The 20,232-nt window shown below is 37.8% G+C and overlaps 1 protein-coding gene and 1 long non-coding RNA gene across 2 annotated transcripts; both read left to right on the top strand.

The window, feature by feature from the left end:
* Positions 1-1,221: 1,221 nt before the first annotated feature.
* LOC132618544 (1-aminocyclopropane-1-carboxylate oxidase 3) lies at positions 1,222-3,450 on the top strand. Its single transcript, XM_060333577.1, has 4 exons — positions 1,222-1,442; positions 1,790-2,016; positions 2,379-2,712; positions 2,930-3,450. Exons 1-4 carry the CDS (start codon positions 1,338-1,340, stop codon positions 3,221-3,223), a joined length of 960 nt encoding a protein of 319 aa, XP_060189560.1. The 5' UTR covers positions 1,222-1,337; the 3' UTR covers positions 3,224-3,450.
* A 1,588-nt stretch (positions 3,451-5,038) lies between these two features.
* On the top strand, positions 5,039-12,391 carry LOC132618913 (uncharacterized). The gene is made up of 2 exons (XR_009574381.1): positions 5,039-5,438; positions 12,139-12,391. It is a non-coding gene; the product is annotated as an uncharacterized LOC132618913 (long non-coding RNA).
* Positions 12,392-20,232: the final 7,841 nt, after the last annotated feature.

Here is a 20,232-nt window from a genome sequence, read left to right as displayed (position 1 = left end):
TACTCTTAAGAGTTAATTTGTCAAACAAGACAATTTTTTTTTTTTTTTTGGCTGATTTAACCAAACAAAATTACTTCAACCAATAGTGCTACCAAGACCTTAGCTAGTGGCGAAAAAATTAGCTCATGAAAATATGACCTGCTTAACTTGTTTCGGGTCATTTGCACTTTTGTCTTGTTTTGTGTTGCTCTTTAATTTTTGACCTCCAAATGATTTTTGCCCTTCAAAATTGAACTTATGCCTAAAGGAACACAAGTTATGCATCATAATATCCACAAGTTATGCATGTTCCCTTTTAAAGAACTTATGCTTCGCTAGGCATAGATTCGGTTTTGAAGGGCAAAAATTAAAGACCAGTCCATTTGAAGGGTAAACCGTGCAATTACTTCATTTCTTCCTGTTCGGGCAGATCATTGAATCGTTTATTTATAACCGTTCAATTCAGTCCATCTAAAATCTGAGCTGATATGTAGCCCAAAAAAATCCATTAAATACCATGTCAAAATAGATATACATTTTTTTGTTTCAGATGTGTCATATTTCACATATAAAGGGAATTTTTTATTTTATTTAGTACTAAACTAATCATAGAAGAAACAAACAAAGACATTAAAAACTTAGTGAGAATTAAACGGGTTGAGTTATGAATTGTATCTTAGCCCAAATAAATTTTAGACTGATCATTGAGCCGTCCATTTATTAACACAATTCATTTTGACCCGTCCAAATTCATTTTGACCTGTCCAAATGCAATTCATCCCCACTCATTTAACACCCCTAGCCTTGGCTCTCTCCAGGAAGTTTCTTAAGAAAATATAAGCAGTTAAATGTGCAGCGTCAAGATTATTGTTAAATTCAAGGCAACTTCCGAAACACATAGCAGTAGCATCCCAGTCAAACTGTCTCAAAAGAGATAAAAAATAACACATGAAACAAAAGCACAATAATTTCCACTAGTGCAGCCATGATCCACCACACCAATAGGAGCCTTGTATTCTGGTCAAGATGGCTCCTCCAATTGTCTTAATACCAAAATCCCCTTTGTAGGTAAGATTGTTCAACAAGGAACTATGAATCACAAGGTAGACTTGGACTTGGACCTGTCATGGAGACTTGGAATTAAGATTGTGCATTGTGGGGCCACACTATTATTTTTAGCCTCCTCATTGTTGTTATAATTCCTACTTTCTTGATTTCTTCTCCTATAAATACCCTCATAAGCCTCATTCTTTTGCATCAAATATTAATCTAGAATTCATTCATCTCTTCAATCTTTTGATTTACACATATTCTATTTATTATTAACGCATTTAGAAACACATTTTTTACCAAGAAAGATGGAGAACTTCCCAATTATCAACTTGGAAAAGCTCAATGGAGCTGAGAGATCCAACACCATGGAAATGATTAAAGATGCCTGTGAGAACTGGGGCTTCTTTGAGGTAATTACAGTTTGCATAAACATATATTACTCCCTTTGTTTTAATTTATGCTCATACTTTACCTTTTAATTTGTTTAAAAATGAACGTCACTTTCTATATTTAGAACCTGTAATTCCAACATCCTGCATGGTATGTTTAATATCACGGCAAGATTTAAAGGGCATTTTGGTATATTAAGCACATCTTTAATTTTAGATTACATGACTCAAAAGTTTTCCTTAATTTTTTAAAATCAATATTCAGTCAAACTGAGACATATAAAATAAAATAGGGGAATAGTAATATTTAAGCTTGTAAGAAATCTTGCATATTGATGTACTGATGTTTGTTTATGTCATTATTGCAGTTGGTCAACCATGGAATTCCACATGAAGTAATGGACACAGTGGAGAAATTGACAAAGGGACATTACAAGAAGTGCATGGAACAGAGGTTTAAAGAATTGGTTGCCAGCAAAGGTCTTGAAGCAGTGCAAGCTGAGGTCACTGATTTGGATTGGGAAAGCACTTTCTTCTTGCGCCATCTTCCTGCTTCTAACATCTCTCAAGTGCCCGACCTTGATGACAAATACAGGTAGATCATCGGTATATATAGCTTAAATCCTTATTTCATAAGTGACCTAATTGTGCAAAAACCTTTACACCATCAGAATATAAAAGTTAAACTTAACATAGACCTTTTACAATTTCACTGCATGGGATATTACACCATCAGTAACTTTTCCAGCATTAACTCTCCGAGATCTCAAGCTTGTGAAATGTGAGGTTCTTGAAAAGTTGAAGGACAATACTGTACCTAACTTCACATGCAAAACACATTACACCTCTGTTATTCTTTTATTTTTTGGGGGTGTTCCCCACATGTAAGATACACTGGCATAAAGATATATAGTACTTAATAAAGTTTCTTATCAATGTTGCCCCAAAATAATGCAGAGAGGTCATGAGAGATTTTGCTAAAAGACTTGAGAAGTTGGCTGAGGAGTTACTGGACCTGCTCTGTGAAAATCTTCGGCTTGAAAAGGGTTACTTGAAAAAGGCATTTTATGGATCAAAAGGTCCCAATTTTGGGACTAAGGTGAGCAATTACCCACCATGCCCCAAGCCCGATTTGATAAAGGGACTCCGCGCTCACACAGACGCTGGTGGCATAATACTTCTATTCCAAGATGACAAAGTGAGCGGCCTTCAACTCCTCAAAGACGGGCAATGGATTGATGTTCCTCCCATGCGCCACTCTATTGTGGTTAATCTTGGCGACCAACTTGAGGTAAAAAAAGAAAAAAATTACATTTGATACAACAAAAGTTATTCTTTTATAAAAAGATTATTTTGGTAATATAAGAGGACAAGATTTTGTGTCAGAATGTGGAATTTGACTTTTGTCATACTAAACATGTATTATGTGTCAGTTATTTTTTGTCAAAACATAGAATTATATACTAGAAGGTTACTTAACTATTTATCGTCAAATGAAAAAAAAACAGGTGATCACCAACGGAAAATACAAGAGTGTGATGCACAGAGTGATTGCTCAGACAGACGGGACTCGAATGTCCCTAGCTTCGTTTTATAATCCAGGAAATGATGCAGTAATCTATCCAGCACCAACTTTGGTTGAAAAAGAGGAAGAGGAAAGCAAACAAGTTTACCCAAAATTTGTGTTTGATGATTACATGAAGTTATATGCTGGACTCAAGTTTCAGGCCAAAGAGCCAAGATTTGAAACCATGAAGGCCATGGAAGCAGATGTGAAAAGTGATCTGATTGCAACTGCTTAGATTCCAATTTAATTGGAAAGATGGAGTTTGAAAAGAAAATGATTCGTTTTAGAAGTTTTACTAATTAAACCTAGTTATGTACACATTAGTTCCTCTTCTTTTGTATGGTAGAATCATGCCATTCAAAATGATTGTGATTTGCTCCATATATAGGTGTAAAGGTTGTATTATATCAAAATAAGTTGACAAATAAAAGCTGCCTTTTTAGGGCGAGGTTATTATATAAATTACTTGCAGTGTTCCATTCCTTCTTATGGATTTTCAATTTATCTAACTTCCCTATTTTCACTTTTTGGACATAGTGATATTGATGATTGAATTTTGTCGACCAAATTTGAGAAATTGACTATGAAGATTTTGATTGCTGATAGAGCATAATTTTCTGTCAAATGATCAGACCATTAAAAGGGCAAAGAGAAATAAAAATGGATTAGGTAAGTTAGCCGAAAGAGGGTAAGAGATCTCATTTTTTTGTCTTTTTCTTGTCTCATCATACCAATTCGTCTGGAAATTGGTAAATTCTGTTTGTTTCGACAACTTACTTCTAAAAGGTTGACTACTAGTGTTTATATATAAATTTTAAAGGAACCAACTAACGGTAGTAATTTGAGTGGAAAAGGCAAGAGAGGATGAAGTTAATAGAGGGAAAAAGTCAAATTACGAGATTTCTTTCTTTGTTTTTCTTTTTTCAAGATGTCTTTAACCGAGAAAGGATACTGAAGCTGGAATTCAAAATAAATTTTAGCGATGCGCTCAGATTGTTTACTGCCTGACTTGATTCGAAAAAAGTTTCCCTCAATCCACCGAATCCGATGAACATGGCCGACACGAGGAGAGCCATCAAACATCGATGACCACACGATAGGATGATATGAATGTTATTGTAGCTGATTTAAAGAGGAAAAATATATTTCGTACAAGGTGTGGGATAAAGGGTAAAATTTGCTTTATGATTATTGATAGTGAAGGGATGCTAATGTAGTGATTTCGTGCGTGGTGGAGAAGTTGGAACTTAGATGCATCAATCACATGACTAGGGCAGTTGTTGAATAATTTTGGTGCGCTTAGGGTGACTAAGCAATGTATGATTTGTTTCGCCTTTGGGAGGTATTCCGATAATGCTTTTTGTGAGGTAAATTTCAATGCAAGATTGTCATATCATGCTTTGGCGGCCATGATAGTTTAATAGGAATGCAATTAATGATAGGAGAAAGAATAGAGTTTCTCTTGTGCTAAATAGAAGAAAATATATACTTGCACCTTTAACGTCATCCCAAATTTATGAAGATTAGAAACGTGTGAGGGAAATTGTCACGCCCCGAACCATGGCCTGGGCGTAACACGACACTCGGTGCCTGTCTGCATGTAACCGAGCGAACCAACTGGCTGGATCAACATGTGGTATACTGATATCTAAGTATGATAAACACATGCTAATCGAGTGAAAATAACTGACTGAAATATATCTGAGCGGAAGTAATAGTTAAAGTCTGTAATACTGAATAAGTAGTAGCCAAAAGGGCTAACTCAATAATCCAACAAAATATTGAAATATCTAACTGATTGTAATCTATGAAGCCTCTACTGAGTGAGGAAACACTGACTGACTACCGAGACAAGGCCTCCGGCATGCCTTTATACTGGAATACTGTCTGCTAACTGACCGAATATAAAGATAAAGCACTACAAGAAAACATGGTTTTAACGACCACTTCTTAACGAAGGGATATGAATCCGGTTGTTAGAAACATATTTATAACGACCAAATATTTTTCCGGTTGTTAAAGTGAAATTTGAGCCTAGGAATAACGAGCGGATAATGTTTGACCATTAAAAAGCATGATATCTGGACGCTAAAACTAATTAATTAAAAAAAAGGGCGCTAACCTTTCCCTCTTAATTTTTTCCAATACACTGGACCACCACCACCCCCCGCCGGGACCCCAAACAAAAGAAAATCCCTCACATTCTCTCTGTTGCGATTTTCTCCAACCCACCATCGAATAAATGAAAGAAAACCCCTTATATTCTGCACAAAATTTACAGTTACTGAGCACGGAGCAACTCAGGGAAGAATCACATACGATTTTGGAGTCCTCGCTGCGACTAATCTTCCGTTTCTGTTGAAGTGGTCTAGGGTTCCGTTTCTGTTGAAGTGGTCTAGGGTTCCGTTTCCGTTGAAGTGGTCTAGGGTTTCGTCCACCTTCTCATCAAGGTATGTTTTCTGCCAAGTATCTAAACTTCCAGTCGTAACTGTTGTAGAATTGAAAATTCCTTTATTGTTCCAATTATCTCTCTTGGTGATACATTTTGTTCAAATATAATGATTTTCTTCTTAGAATTGCACGTTTGCTTATATAATTACACCCAACTTTTAGGAGCATTACCGATTAGTGTGCAGGAGTAGCTTTTTTTTTTCCCTTTGATTTGTTGTGATATAACTATGAAAATAGTTAATGGTGTTATTTGATTAGTATTTTTAGTAATTTAAACTTAATTATTGGGGTTCAAAAAAGATGTTCTTGCATGCAGTTTCAGTGATAATTTCACTGTGTTTATCACTTAAAGGGAAAAAATCAGTACGGGTAGGGATTTAGTAGCTCAGTTGGTTGACTACTTAAACTTTTACTTTGTTGGTGAGGGTTCGAATCCCAACGTTGTAATCCCCTCCCCCATTTCCCCTTCCCCTGTCACGCCCCGAACCATGGCCTGGACGTAACACGGCACTCGGTGCCTGACTGCATGTGACCGAGCGAACCACATGGCTTGCTGAATCATCATGATACATAACATATGCGGAATATAACGTGAATGCATAATGAGCCTTTATAAAACATGGTAAGTCATAATACTTAATAAAATACTTGTTTAAGCATGAGTGAGCCAAAATGGCTATACGACTCCAAATGTCTGACATGACATAACTGACTTGTCTAGTCTATGAAACCTCTATCATGAGTCTGACTGAAAAACATACTTACTGGGACAAGACCCCCAGCATACCTTTAGATGCATAATTAATCATAAAACAAAAATTGACTAAACCCCGAATGAGATGGGGCTCACCAATAAGCTGATACGAATGTTGTCCTACTGAGCAGATGTGTCGTCCTGTATATCAGTACCTGCATCGTGAAATGCAGGCCCCCGAGCAATAAAATGGGACGTCAGCACATTGAATGTACTGGTATGTAAAGCAACCGAAAGAAACAACATGGGACATGGAATAACATGATAAGAGCTGAAACTGAAAAACTTGGACATGAACATGAGCATGAGTACATATGTATATATATAACATTAGTAAAAACATGATAAGTAGGGAGAGCAATAACTTATAACCGATCCATGGTCTGGTGCTTGCGTCCCGCCAGCAGAACACTCAGTCCTTGCCAGGGAACATGAGATTTGCTAAAATATGAAAGGATCCAGTCATTATGAGAGATCGTCCGGGACATGGGTGGAGCGATCCTCATCCTACGGTGGCTACGTAGTTTCAGGCTATCTGAAGCCCTCCTCGGTAATTAATGCAACTCCCAAAACATGAACATGTAAAATAGTGGCACTTTCTGCCCATGGTATATCATGAATCATAACTTGCTTGTACATAGCGTTCATGAATCATAACTTGCTTGTACATAGTGTTCATGAATCATAACTTGCTTGTACATGGTTTTCATGAATCATAACTTGTTTGTATAGTTTCATAAGATAACTTGTCATAGTCTTGCAAAACATGTTTTTGGTTCATGAGTAATAACAATAGTTCGAAATCATATATATATACTTGTCTTGAAAACATGCTTGTAACTTGCTGGATGAAATCATAAAGTTTCATATAAACATAATGAGAACACATGAGGAAGAATTCATGATTCATGGATTTAGCTAGGATTCCTAATATCCGTAATGGAAGATTAGGAATACAATGACGAACATAGATACAAAATTCATGTACATACATACATAATTACGGGCTACCAATATGTTGGGTTTAATGCCCTAGGATTTGAACTTCATAAATTTTACGAAAACGGATCATGAGGAAGAACGTAGAGATTCCCACATGTGGATGGAAGTTCTACATACCTTGACTTCCTGCTTTTGAGTGTATCACAATGTCCTTCAATCCCTTCAACTTTAATCTATAGCAATACAGGTCATAGGGACTCTATATTAGCAACAATATCCATGTTTTGTTCATCTAAGCATTTTATCAAACACTTGGTGGGCATGAAGCTCCACAACCTTCATTAATGGTGTTTTCTTCCCCCAATCCCCATTCTATTACTTCTAGCTGATTCTACAATCTCAATTAGATGTAATTGACATCATTCTTCATCACCCATATGAATACAACAATCCCAAGTCAACAATCCAAAAACCCTAGCATAGTTCATATAATTCTCTTTATCAAACCCATTTACTATTCTCCCAAGAACTTATCAACACTTTAATCATCATGAAACATCATAAAACTTACCTTGGTTATTGTAGTAATAAGCCTTGAGTTGAAATGCTTCACTTGAACAAAACCCTAGTTCCACCTTCTATGGAATTTCTTGACTTGAATGGATTTGATGTGTTTTTCACACTTAGTTTTATGGATTGATGAAGTGGATCTTTTGTTTCACTTGGATTCTTGCATATGAAGTGTTTGGATGGCTCTAGAGAACCCTTGAGTCGTGTAGGAGAAATGGGAATGAAAAAAAAATGGGTTTGGGTCTCTTATTAATATCTTAAAATCTGACCCATCGGGCAATTCTACGCCCATTTTTACGTTCCGTATAATGGTTTTACGGTCCGTATAACTTACCGTAAAACCATTCCAGTGATTTTGGACATTCTGTGCTCATTTTACGGTGGGTTTTACGTCCCGTATAATGGTTTTACGGTCCGTATAACTTACCGTAAAACCATTCCAGTGATTTGGACATTCTGTGCTCATTTTACGGTGGTCTGAGTCAATTTTACGGACCGTATAATTGTTTTACGGACCGTATAATTGAACCGTAAAATTGCCCAACAAAATATGGTTTTCTGTGACCATTTTACGCTGGCTTGAGTCAATTTTACGGACCGTATAATTGTTTTACGGACCGTAAAATTGAACCGTAAAACTGACCCTCAAAATATCATTCTCTGTGACCATTTGACGGACCGTATAAATGTTTTACGGACCGTCAAAATGTTATACGGACCGTCAAATGGTCCGTCAAAATTCTCTGCTCGGACAGTCTGTCGTATAATGGGCATAACTCTTTGTACGGATGTCCGTTTGAGGCCCATAATATACCGTTGGAAAGCTATTTCAAGGGGCTACAACTTTCATCAAGGACGTCTTCCCAAAATCCAAATTAATAGAGGGGTTATGGTCGTTGGAAGTAAGACCTCCCAGAAACTCACTTGCAAACATACCCCGTAGAGTGGCTTCCAACTTTTCTTTGCTCAAAGACATTTCTTATGACTTAATTGGTTTTCAAAACACTTCCTATAACCCTCATATTGGTTCCATTATATTATCATCTTATGAGTCAAACTTTTCGTCCGAAGTTACGAGGTGTTACATCCCCTACCCCCTATGTAATAAAAATAATTTTTTTTGAAAAAAAGAAAAGTTTAAAAAAAAAATTGGTATGGAGTTTGGGGATAATATTGATCATTAACCGGATGAGTAATTATGGAATAGTATGCTTAGTATAGTCAACAAAAAACTAATAAGCTCATAGCAATATTAAGGAACTCATACTAGGATACTATACTGTTGTCACTTGAATGGTGTTTGCAAATGGTGCAAGAAAAGTACGAATTATGTGCCATTGCAGCATAGAACAAGGCTATATTTTCATTGACATCAAATGCTTTCAACCTATTGCTGATGTGCTGCCTAAAATAGAATGTGAATTTATGTTGACGGTGGCACTGACATGGTATCTGTAAAGTGAACTATGAAATATTTATTAACTAGCTGTATTGTAGCAAATCACTTCTGCACCGCCTATTCCATGTTCAAAGTTACATTTTAAGACATTTTTGGACACACCTGGTTAGGTGATCTTTGCAACAACAGAGGAGCCTAATTTCAGGTTTGTCCAAAACCTTTCACTTAGCTTTTTTATGTTTGGACGCAAAGCTAAACATCTGGTGAACTCAAATGCTGAGAGAGAGTATAAAATCCGTAATCTTCTATTTATTCTATTGCCAAAGTGATGAATTTGCAAGTCTTACAGAGTGTGTATAATCAATGAGCTTTGTCATGTATACTGTCTCTTAAATAAATTATTTTCTAAACCTCTATTTTGTTAATGTGAGACATCTGACAGAGATACCCTGTAAAAGCTCAACTGAGTTTTCACCTCCCACCCTCCACCCTCCACCAGTCCACCCCCTCTCTTTGCGATTTGGTGTTAAGGTACATATAAATTTATTATATAGCTGCCTAAAAATTATGAGTAATTGATTCTGCTGAATTTGGTTACCTTGCATATGAGACTGAATAATCAGCTGTCAAGAATTTTTGATCGCAAGCTCAGTTTCAATACCAATGTGTTGGGTTTATATGTTACATATAACATAATGAAAATGAATCTGCAGGGGTTATAATTTGCATTTTTTTTTAATTTTAGTTTTTCATGTCCCAAATATCCTTTGAGCCATTGTTATTTCTTTTTAGCAATTTCTTTGATTTTCCAGTAGTTGAACAGAAGATAGTCGTGCGACCATATGGGATGTAGACGCTTTAGGAAAATTTAAGATGTGCAGTTCTTTCTCAGTTTCCCCACCATGTTTGTAGTTACATAAATGGAGAAACGCAGTGCACTGTACAAATGGTGACTGTTTTTTTAAATTTTTTTTGTGCGACAATTTGTTTTTTTTTTTTTGGCTAGTTTTTGAAGTGTTTTCTTGCGAGTTACAGGGGCATATGCTTGCATATGCATATTTGTTCCTTGTATCATCCAATCAGTGCATATATTGAATATATTAATGTCCAGCCTTATTCATTCCACTTTTTGCAGTTGTTGCACTACTTTGTGATTCGTATTAAGGCATTGGCCTAATTGTCCTCATTTTTTGGCTTGTTGATTTCTTTCTAGATTTTATACTAATAGATGCCTGCATTTTAGATTAGCCTTATTAGTGAGATAATGCGTGAGGTATCTTTTAGTTACAATTTTGTCTTTGGCTAAGTGCATTTTCCTTTGGTGTAGTTTTAAACATATCTGCTCAACTGCTTAATCTATTTCTTTTTTCCTACAATCTCTCTTGTTAACAAATTAGAGCAAAACGGGAGTTTCACGTGAGGCTCTCATAAACGGTGGGTCATGGAGTCAATCATTCCACCTCTCAAACTTGTACAAACACTAACAAAATAGTGCTATTTTAGTTTTTGTTCGCTGGGTGGAGGTTAGTCATCTCAGTCTTGCTCATTTATATATATTTTTTTGCAAACTATCTAATGTACTCCATGAGAAAATATAATAATTTGCTTTGACTGCTTAACTTGGAAAAATAAGCATAATGGACACCATTCTTTTACTTTTCAGTAGTTTTAATATTGGGAAATGTCTTACTTTTAACTGAAATAATAATTATTATTAGTACCTCAGCAAAGGTAATCCAACTAATTATAACTAACTATTAATTATCAAGATTGTCTCTTTTTATTGAAAGTTAGTCGACCAAAATGATGCTACTTTAAATTTCAAACTGTATAAGGAAGTGACAGAGTAAGTTCTGCAGTTATTCGGTGCTTCAGCTTAACTGAACATTTTAAACGAAAAACAAAAAACTGAATCTTTTTAATTTTAAATTGAAACTTATCAAATAATCGAATAAACCGAATTTCTCTGGTTTAAACTGTTTAATGCTCACCCTGACATAGAACACAAGAAATACTAGAAATCAAAGCAGTAACACAGGGTTGGTTATAAAATGAAGTTTGGTATATGAACAACAATTAAATAGGAGAAAAGAACAGAATATTCCTTTTTCTATTTTATGGAGTCCTTAGCCAATGACGGATGGCGGCTATCTTTCACCTTTAAACTGTTGTCTTTCATTTGTATCTTTGTGGGGTTAAAGAAAGTGGTTTTCTAGTATAGAAATTTTGGGAGTGCTTCTCTCCAGCTTCTTTTGATTCGAGGAAAATCAAGAAAAAATAGGAAGAGACGCCTCAAGTTGTTTGCTAGTTAGTTTATTAATTGATTGTGTTGGGGCATATGCCTGATCAAACATGTCTTGGCTAATGTGGTAATACATACTACTTGTTAGCTTTGGTTTTTTTAAGACTATACAAATTTATATGTAATTCAATACTATTGGTATGTCGCCTTTGAAGTCTTTTATTTGCTCTTCTGATTGCATTAATGATGAAGCTAGGGTAGAAGACTCTCCAAAAAAGACGACAATGAGGAACCATAGATGCATCAAATTCTGTTATTGTAGATTACATCTATCTCTCTATATTCTTTTGTTTTATCTGTTACTTTTTCGCCAATCTTTTTTGAATTTGATCCAGCCAAGGTAATGGTAAGCTTGCCTCTATATCTAGAGAAGTCGAATTTATGAACTTCAGTTGGTTGACTCCACTGCAGCATGCATTTTCTTCACTTTTTGTCTAGTGAGACTGGAGATAAATGAAGTTATTGCATAGGTGGCGTGTCAAAATTGTCAATCACCAAAAAATTATGTAAACGCTCTTCAAATGTGCATACTCCAATAGATAAATAGCTTGATAGTGTGATGTCTCAGAAATTTTGGGGTTCTGAAATTTCGGGATTCATTTTTATAGATTCAACTTTATTTTCTATTAGATGAATTTTAGAAGTAATAAGATATCATTGAGGTCTCTTCTTTCTTCTTTAATGGTTTATTCTTTGTTACTAAAATCTGACATATACTTGTTCTTTGAACAGATCAAGAATCAAAGTTGAAGAACCTGTCCTTGAAGAAAGTGTAGAGCAAGTTGAAGTGGAGAGGTTTTTGTTTTGTTTTGTTAGGGATGGTTCGAAGACGATGTCTTATGTACATATTCCTCACTTTTGTTCTCTCATTTTAGAAACTGATAAAAATGATGTCGAACAATTTGGATGGATATTTTATGGTACATGATGTTTTAGTTCTTTGTATTAACAATGAAAATTTATATGAATATAGATTATTGTTCTACTTCCGGATGTGTCTTGGTCTGTGCGAAAGCATATGAGATCATTAGCACGGTTCATGTAATATAAATTTTTATAATTCAATGGGTAGTAGCAAAAGGAAAATTGGTTGTTAAAAGTAACATACAATTAACGAAGGGAATTTTCGTCGGTAAAATCACTTATAACAACGAAATTAGCTGGTGTCATCCAAGATTATTAACGACCGGATGACTTATTAGCGAAAGGAAAATCCGGTCGCTAAATGGATGTATAACGACCGGAATTTATGTTGTCGCTAAAGGTTCTTTAACGACCAGCTTTCAATCCGGTCGTTAACTTTCAACGACAAGGCTTTTAACGACCGGTGACGACCGGATTATTTCCCGTCGTTATTGACTTATAGCGACCGGACTTGGTCTTCTAACGACCAAATTTCCCCTCGCTAAATACCTATTTTCTTGTAGTGAAGATAGGGCCTCGGAGAACTGAGGCTCACCACTGACTAGCTGAATCTGAAAGCCTCCTAGCGAGTTGCGTCTGCACCCTGTGTATCGGTATCTGCATCATGAGATGCAGGCCCCGAGCAAATGGGATGTCAGTACACTGGAATTGTACTGATATGTAAAGCAACTGAATGAAATAATAAGCTAAACTGAAACGGTACTGAAATGCTGATAACTGGACTGAAACAGAGAAGTAAAGATATGGATACTCCCTGTCCTGAATAATGAATAACCTGCCTACTGTGTGTGACCTTAGGTCCAATAATAATAATAATATGCATGGAAAATCTGTGGCATGATGCCTAAGTATACATATACATAATCTATGACCTTAGGTCCATATCTGTGGGCCTGATGCCCTAATACATGTATTCAATAACAAGCACTGAGACTGAGATATAACTGATAACATGATACTGATTACTGATTTTGAAGATGAAACTGGTAACTGTTCATAATAATTCTAAATATTCATACTGAAACTCATGAGATATAATTCACAAGTCTATATTGATTACTTACTGAGTTCATGATATTCAAAATGATAACCATGAACTAATTCTGAAACTATAAGCCTAGAAGATAACAGTTCTACAACTATTTAGAAAACTAGGGCTAAACTGTGTTTTGAGTCAATTTACTGATAAGTATGAAGAATGAGGTGTAGGGAGAATCATGAACATTCCCTAACGTAGATAGTTAGCCTCATATACCTTATTTGCTTCCCAATCCTCAATCCAAAATTCTGAATTCTGAGAAGAACCCAAAAACATGTGTCTCAAACCTTATTTGTGGGTTTTCATGAAAACCCTAGGTTAAGAACAATGAATTCTATCTTAGATTATCTAAATACACGATAGAATTTGATTGGAATGGGTAGAACTTGCTTACCTTGATGCTTGGAGAAGTTGAGAGGAGGGAACTTTCGTGCTAGGGCTTAAGAGGAATGAGACTTATGAAATAAAACTGAAATTCACGTCTTCTAATAGTTTCAGTCGCGGAACTGTTACAGACCGTAACGCGTGTGAAATTTCCAGTGAGCTACTAAGTTTTGAGGTTGGGTTACAGTGACACGTTACGGGCCGTAATGTTGGGTGTGGAATTGGCCAAACAAGTCAATTCTTTTGTTCACATAGTCGTGATGTAAGCGCTTACCTCATGATAGTCGTGATGTAAGCGCTTACCTCATCATAGGAAATTCATTCCTATAAATAGGTAGCTTATGGTTCATTTGTAAAACACACCAAATTGAAGAAGACAACACATCCCAAAGAGAGAGAAAAATCTAAGAGAAATACTCTTAGTGAAAGGCCTAAGTAAGAGAAGGTCTTTGAGAGAATTTTCTGTGGTAAAATTCTTGAGTGTAATTGGGATTGGGGTTGTGAGGTTGAGTGTTGTAAACACTTATAATATTTCTTCTTTAATAAGATCTGCAGCAGCAACGTGGACGTAGCTCTCACATTGAGGGTGAACCACTATAAATCTGTGTGTGCTATTTATTCTTCGCTTACATCACGGCGTAAGTAGGTTCTGTCTAAGGAGGTTGGTATTTAAGTGGTCCAGCTGTGACCCTCCAATCTTTCCTGGGAACCTGCTTACAAAGGTCGGATTTGGGATTTAAATCCTAACAACTGGTATCAGAGCAACAGGTTGTGTTGTGATTTAGAAACGATGGGAGGCGAAGATGGTACGACGCACGACATCGGTAAATTCGATGGTACAGATTTTGCGTTCTGGAGAATGCAAATTGAAGATTATTTATATGGCAGAAAGCTTCATGAACCTCTGAGTCCGAAACCAGAGGAGATGAAGCAAGCAGATTGGGATCTCCTCAACAGACAAGTTCTGGGAGTCATTCGACTGACGCTGTCGAAGAACGTTGCTCACAACGTGGCAAAGGAGAAGACCACCGCAGATATGATGAAGGTATTGTCTGACATGTATGAGAAACCTTCGGCAAATAATAAGGTATTTCTCATGAAGAAACTATTTCATCTAAAGATGATGGAAAATGCTCATGTTGCTGCACACGTAAATGAATTCAATACCATTGTAAATCAATTGTCATCGGTAAAAATTGACTTCGATGATGCTCTAATTTTGTTGGCATCCCTACCAAATAGCTGGGAGCCAATGAGAGCAGCGGTTAGTAATTCTGTCGGCAGTGACAAACTAAAGTTCAACGATGTTAGGGATCGTATCCTTGCTGAGGAAGTGCGCAGGACAGATTCTGGAGAGGCATCGACGAGTTCTGCTTTTAATATTGAAAACAGAAGCAGAAATTATGACAGAAACTACAACCGAAATAGGGGCAGATCGAAGTCAAGGAATGGCAGGGGTCAATCCAGACCAGGACGAACATTTGAGTGTTGGAACTGTGGAAAACCAGGTCACTTCAAGAAGAACTGCAGGGCGCCAAAGAAGGAGGACAACAAGGGGGCTGGAATCAACGCTGCTACGGAAGACATTGGCGATGCGTTGTTGCTATCGGTTGACAGCCCGATAGACTCTTGGGTGCTTGACTCAGGAGCGTCCTTTCATACCACCCCACATCATGATATAATGACAAACTACGTGGCTGGGAATCTCGGCAAAGTTTATTTAGCCGATGGAGAGCCGCTAGACGTTGTTGGCACGGGAGACATTAATTTGAAGATGTCAAATGGATCCTCGTGGAAGATTACAAAAGTTAGATATGCTCCAAAGCTGATGCGAAACCTGATTTCAGTAGGTCAGCTTGATGATGAGGGATATGATCTCAACTTTGGTAATGGGTCTTGGAAGGCGGCGAAAGGTGCTATGGTAGTTGGCCGAGGAAAGAAGATTGGCACTCTCTACATGACGGATAGCTGTCGTGATATTGTTGCTGTGGTTGACAACACAAAGAAGACAGATTTGTGGCATTGTCGGCTTGGGCATATCAGCCAGAAGGGGATGAAGTTGTTGGTGACAAATGGCTTAATTCCGGAGCTGAAGACGGTGGACCTTCATACGTGTGAGATCTGCATTCTCGGAAAACAAAAGCGAGTAAGCTTCTCAAGTGCAGGCAGAGAGTTGAAGGTCGAAAAGCTGGAATTGGTGCACACAGACGTATGGGGACCTACCACTGTACCCTCCCTTGGAGGATCACACTACTACGTGACCTTCATTGATGATTCAACCAGGAAGGTATGGGTTTATTTTATGAAAAATAAATCCGATGTGTTTAGTGTATTCAAAAGATGGAAAGCCATGGTCGAGAATGAAACAAACCTCAAGTTGAAGTGTTTGAGGTCCGACAACGGCGGAGAATACACTGATGGTGATTTCAATCGGTACTGTGCCGATAATGGGATCAAGATGATGAAGACTATTCCTGGAACGCCGCAACAGAATGGAGTAGCCGAAAGAATGAACCGAACGTTGAACGAGCGTGCTCGGAGTATGAGAATACACTCTGGACTGCCCAAGACATTCTGGGCAGATACAGTCAATACCGCGGCCTTCTTAATTAACCGAGGACCGTCAGTTCCCTTGGATTTCAGAATTCCAGAAGAAGTCTGGAGTGGCAAGAAGGTAAATCTTTCATTTCTGAAAGTGTTCAGTTGCTTATCATATGTTCATAATGATGATACGGCTAGAAGCAAGCTTGATCCAAAATCAAAGAAGTGTTACTTTATTGGCTATGGTGACACCGAGCTTGGGTACCGATTTTGGGATGAACAAAATCGGAAGATCATCCGAAGCAGGAATGTTGTCTTTAACGAAGAGGTACTGTACAAAGACAAGCTGCAAAAGAATTCAGAATGTCAGGACAAGGAATCGGAAATAGTCGATTTGAGGGACTTTCCGGCACCTGAGCCGCAGCCAGGTACAACCGAGGCAGAGGAACAAACAATCCGAGAAGGTGCTGATTAAAGTGCTGATTCTGAAACAAATGAACAGACGCCAATCACAGAGCTGCGTAGATCATCCAGGATCAGGAAGCCACTTCACAGGTACTCTCCATCCCTCAACTACATTCTACTCACTGATAGAGGGGAGCCGGAATGTTATGAAGAAGCAATGCAAGTCGATGAATCGACTAAGTGGGAGCTGGCAATGAAGGATGAAATGGATTCACTATCGGCAAATCATACATGGGAATTATCCGAGTTGCCAAAGGATAAGAAGGCATTGCAAAACAAATGGGTTTATCGGATAAAGGAAGAACCCAATGGAAGCAAGCGTTATAAAGCAAGGCTGGTTGCAAAAGGATTTCAACAGAAAGAAGGCATCGACTATACGGAGATCTTCTCTCCCGTAGTCAAGATGGTGACTATCAGAACTGTTCTTGGACTGGTAGCAAAGGAAAATCTACATCTGCAACAGATGGACGTGAAAACTGCATTTCTTCACGGTGATCTAGACGAGGAAATCTACATGCGACAGCCGGAGGGATTCAAAGTCAAAGGAAAGGAGAATCTGGTGTGCAAACTTCAAAAGAGTCTGTACGGACTAAAACAGGCTCCAAGACAGTGGTATTTAAAGTTTGACAGCTTTATGAAGAAAGCTGATTTTTCAAGGTGCGAGGCAGATCACTGCTGTTACTTCAAAAAATTTGAAGACTCGTACATGATATTGCTACTCTATGTCGACGACATGCTAATCGTAGGAGCAAACCTACAGGAGATTGATCGGTTGAAAAAAGGGTTATCGGAAGAGTTTGCAATGAAGGATTTGGGAGCTGCAAAGCAAATCCTTGGGATGAGAATCGACCGAAGCAAGGAGGGCATCAAACTCTCACAAGAAGAATATGTGAGGAAAGTTATCAAAAGGTTTAACATGCATGATGCCAAGCCAGTCAGCACTCCCTTGGCTGGACACTTTCGGTTGTCAAAGGATCAGTCGCCGACAACCGAGGATGAGAAGAAGCAGATGGACAAGATACCTTATGTATCTGCAATCGGTAGTCTTATGTATGCAATGATATGTACAAGGCCAGACATTGCACATGCAGTGGGAGTTGTCAGCCGATTTATGAGCAATCCGGGAAAGCAACACTGGGAGGTTGTGAAGTGGATATTCAGATATCTGAAAGGCAGCTCGAGTTCAGCTCTGTATTTCCGAAAATCAAAAACAGGATTGCAAGGGTATGTTGATGCTGACAACGGTGGTGATATTGATAGCAGAAAGAGCACATCCGGGTATGTTTACACCTTCGGAGGTACTGCAATCTCTTGGGTTTCCAAGTTGCAAAAGATAGTAGCTCTCTCTAGTTGTGAGGCTGAGTACGTTGCTGTGACGGAGGCCACAAAGGAAATGATGTGGTTACAATCTTTTCTGCGGGAATTGGATCAGGACCACGAGGGAAGTGTGCTATATTGTGATAGCCAAAGCGCCATTCATTTGGCAAAGAACCCGGTTTACCATGCTCGAACGAAGCACATACAACTCCGGTACCATTTCATTAGATCAGCTTTGGAAGATGGAGCGCTAGTGCTTGAGAAGATCGCAGGGAGTCAGAATCCAGCAGACATGCTGACAAAGGCAGTGACGATAGACAAACTGAAGCTATGCTCAACTTCAGTTGGCCTGCACGAAGTATGAAACTAGGAAAGAGCTGTTGCATCGATCAAAGTGTGAAGACAAATTAAAATTAGTCTTCAAGTGGGAGATTTGTTGGGTGTGGAATTGGCCAAACAAGTCAATTCTTTTGTTCACATAGTCGTGATTTAAGCGCTTACCTCATGATAGTCGTGATGTAAGCGCTTACCTCATCATAGGAAATTCATTCCTATAAATAGGTAGCTTATGGTTCATTTGTAAAACACACCAAATTGAAGAAGACAACACATCCCAAAGAGAGAGAAAAATCTAAGAGAAATACTCTTAGTGAAAGGCCTAAGTAAGAGAAGGTCTTTGAGAGAATTTTCTGTGGTAAAATTCTTGAGTGTAATTGGGATTGGGGTTGTGAGGTTGAGTGTTGTAAACACTTATAATATTTCTTCTTTAATAAGATCTGCAGCAGCAACGTGGACGTAGCTCTCACATTGAGGGTGAACCACTATAAATCTGTGTGTGCTATTTATTCTTCGCTTACATCACGGCGTAAGTAGGTTCTGTCTAAGGAGGTTGGTATTTAAGTGGTCCAGCTGTGACCCTCCAATCTTTCCTGGGAACCTGCTTACAAAGGTCGGATTTGGGATTCAAATCCTAACACGTAACACGTGTTACGGTCCATGACGATGAACCGTCCTTTGGTCCAAAAGTTACAAGACGGTGATTTTTCAAGCGTACCTGTTACGGTATGAATGACGGACCGTAACGCACGTTACGGACCGTCCCTTGAAGCGTAACGCGGGGTTTTCTGAACTGAAACATATTTTCGATTTCAACACTCTCCTTCTTGGGTTTCTAACCTCCTGAGTCATGAATATGATTAGTACGGATTTTACGAGGTGTTACAGAAATAATGAAGAATTATGAGGGAGAAAGAATGAGAGAAGTGAGGGATTGCATGTTCACATCAGAATATGTGATGTCTGAAGAGAGATCTGGGGTTGAATCAAACAACAAACGCTGGATGTTGGTGTCTGTCTCCGAAATTTTTGTAGTTGGTGTTGGTCTTGTTTGGAGTTGTGTTTATTATTCTGTGTTCTTCGTTCGTCAACGTAAATTATAATGCCGCTCAGATTCCTCTTACTCCCATCAATCACAATCTCTATCATACAAGATAAAATTTAGAGTTTTTATTTATTTATTTTGCTTATTGAATTTAATATACTGATCCAATTTGGGTAGTGATTTGTGATAGTTTGTGCTGAAGGTTTACCACAAGTTGTTGTAACCATGACTCGTGAATGATGTTTATTGATGTAATAAGTAGGTTAGCATATTAATTACTTAGAGTGAAAATTAACTTTTTTGAATATCAGTTTAATTAAGGTTATGCAATTAATTCAATTTGATAAAACTATATTAAGAAAGGTGATCACTTTATTCTTTTCTTTTTACATCAGTGCTCCTTTTTATCTTAATTTAGATGGTGGCAGTGAGAAGGTGAGAAGCAAAGGCAAGAAAGGGGCTGGCAGTAATGGTGGAGGAGGGACAACTGGGTTATTAATCCCGATCTTCATTGTAGTATATGTGCGGGAAAAAGAAGATCCAAAAGAGTGAATTGTTCTCCAGCAGAAAAGTTAATGAGGATCACCCACAGGTAAATATAATTTTTTCTCCTCCCACAGGTAAATATAATTTTTCTCCTTTCTTGGATAATTTATGTATTATGGTTTCTGAGTTTGTTGTCGGATCTGAATGTATTCCATAGCGTTCTCGGAATTTATTTGTCTTTACCTAAGATTTGGGGGTTGTTTGATTTCCACATTGCAGTTTTAGGTTT

The sequence above is a fragment of the Lycium barbarum genome, chromosome 11 (genome assembly GCF_019175385.1).
Source record: "Lycium barbarum isolate Lr01 chromosome 11, ASM1917538v2, whole genome shotgun sequence".
NCBI lineage: Eukaryota > Viridiplantae > Streptophyta > Magnoliopsida > Solanales > Solanaceae > Lycium > Lycium barbarum.
This window is presented reverse-complemented; position numbering and strand designations above follow the sequence as displayed.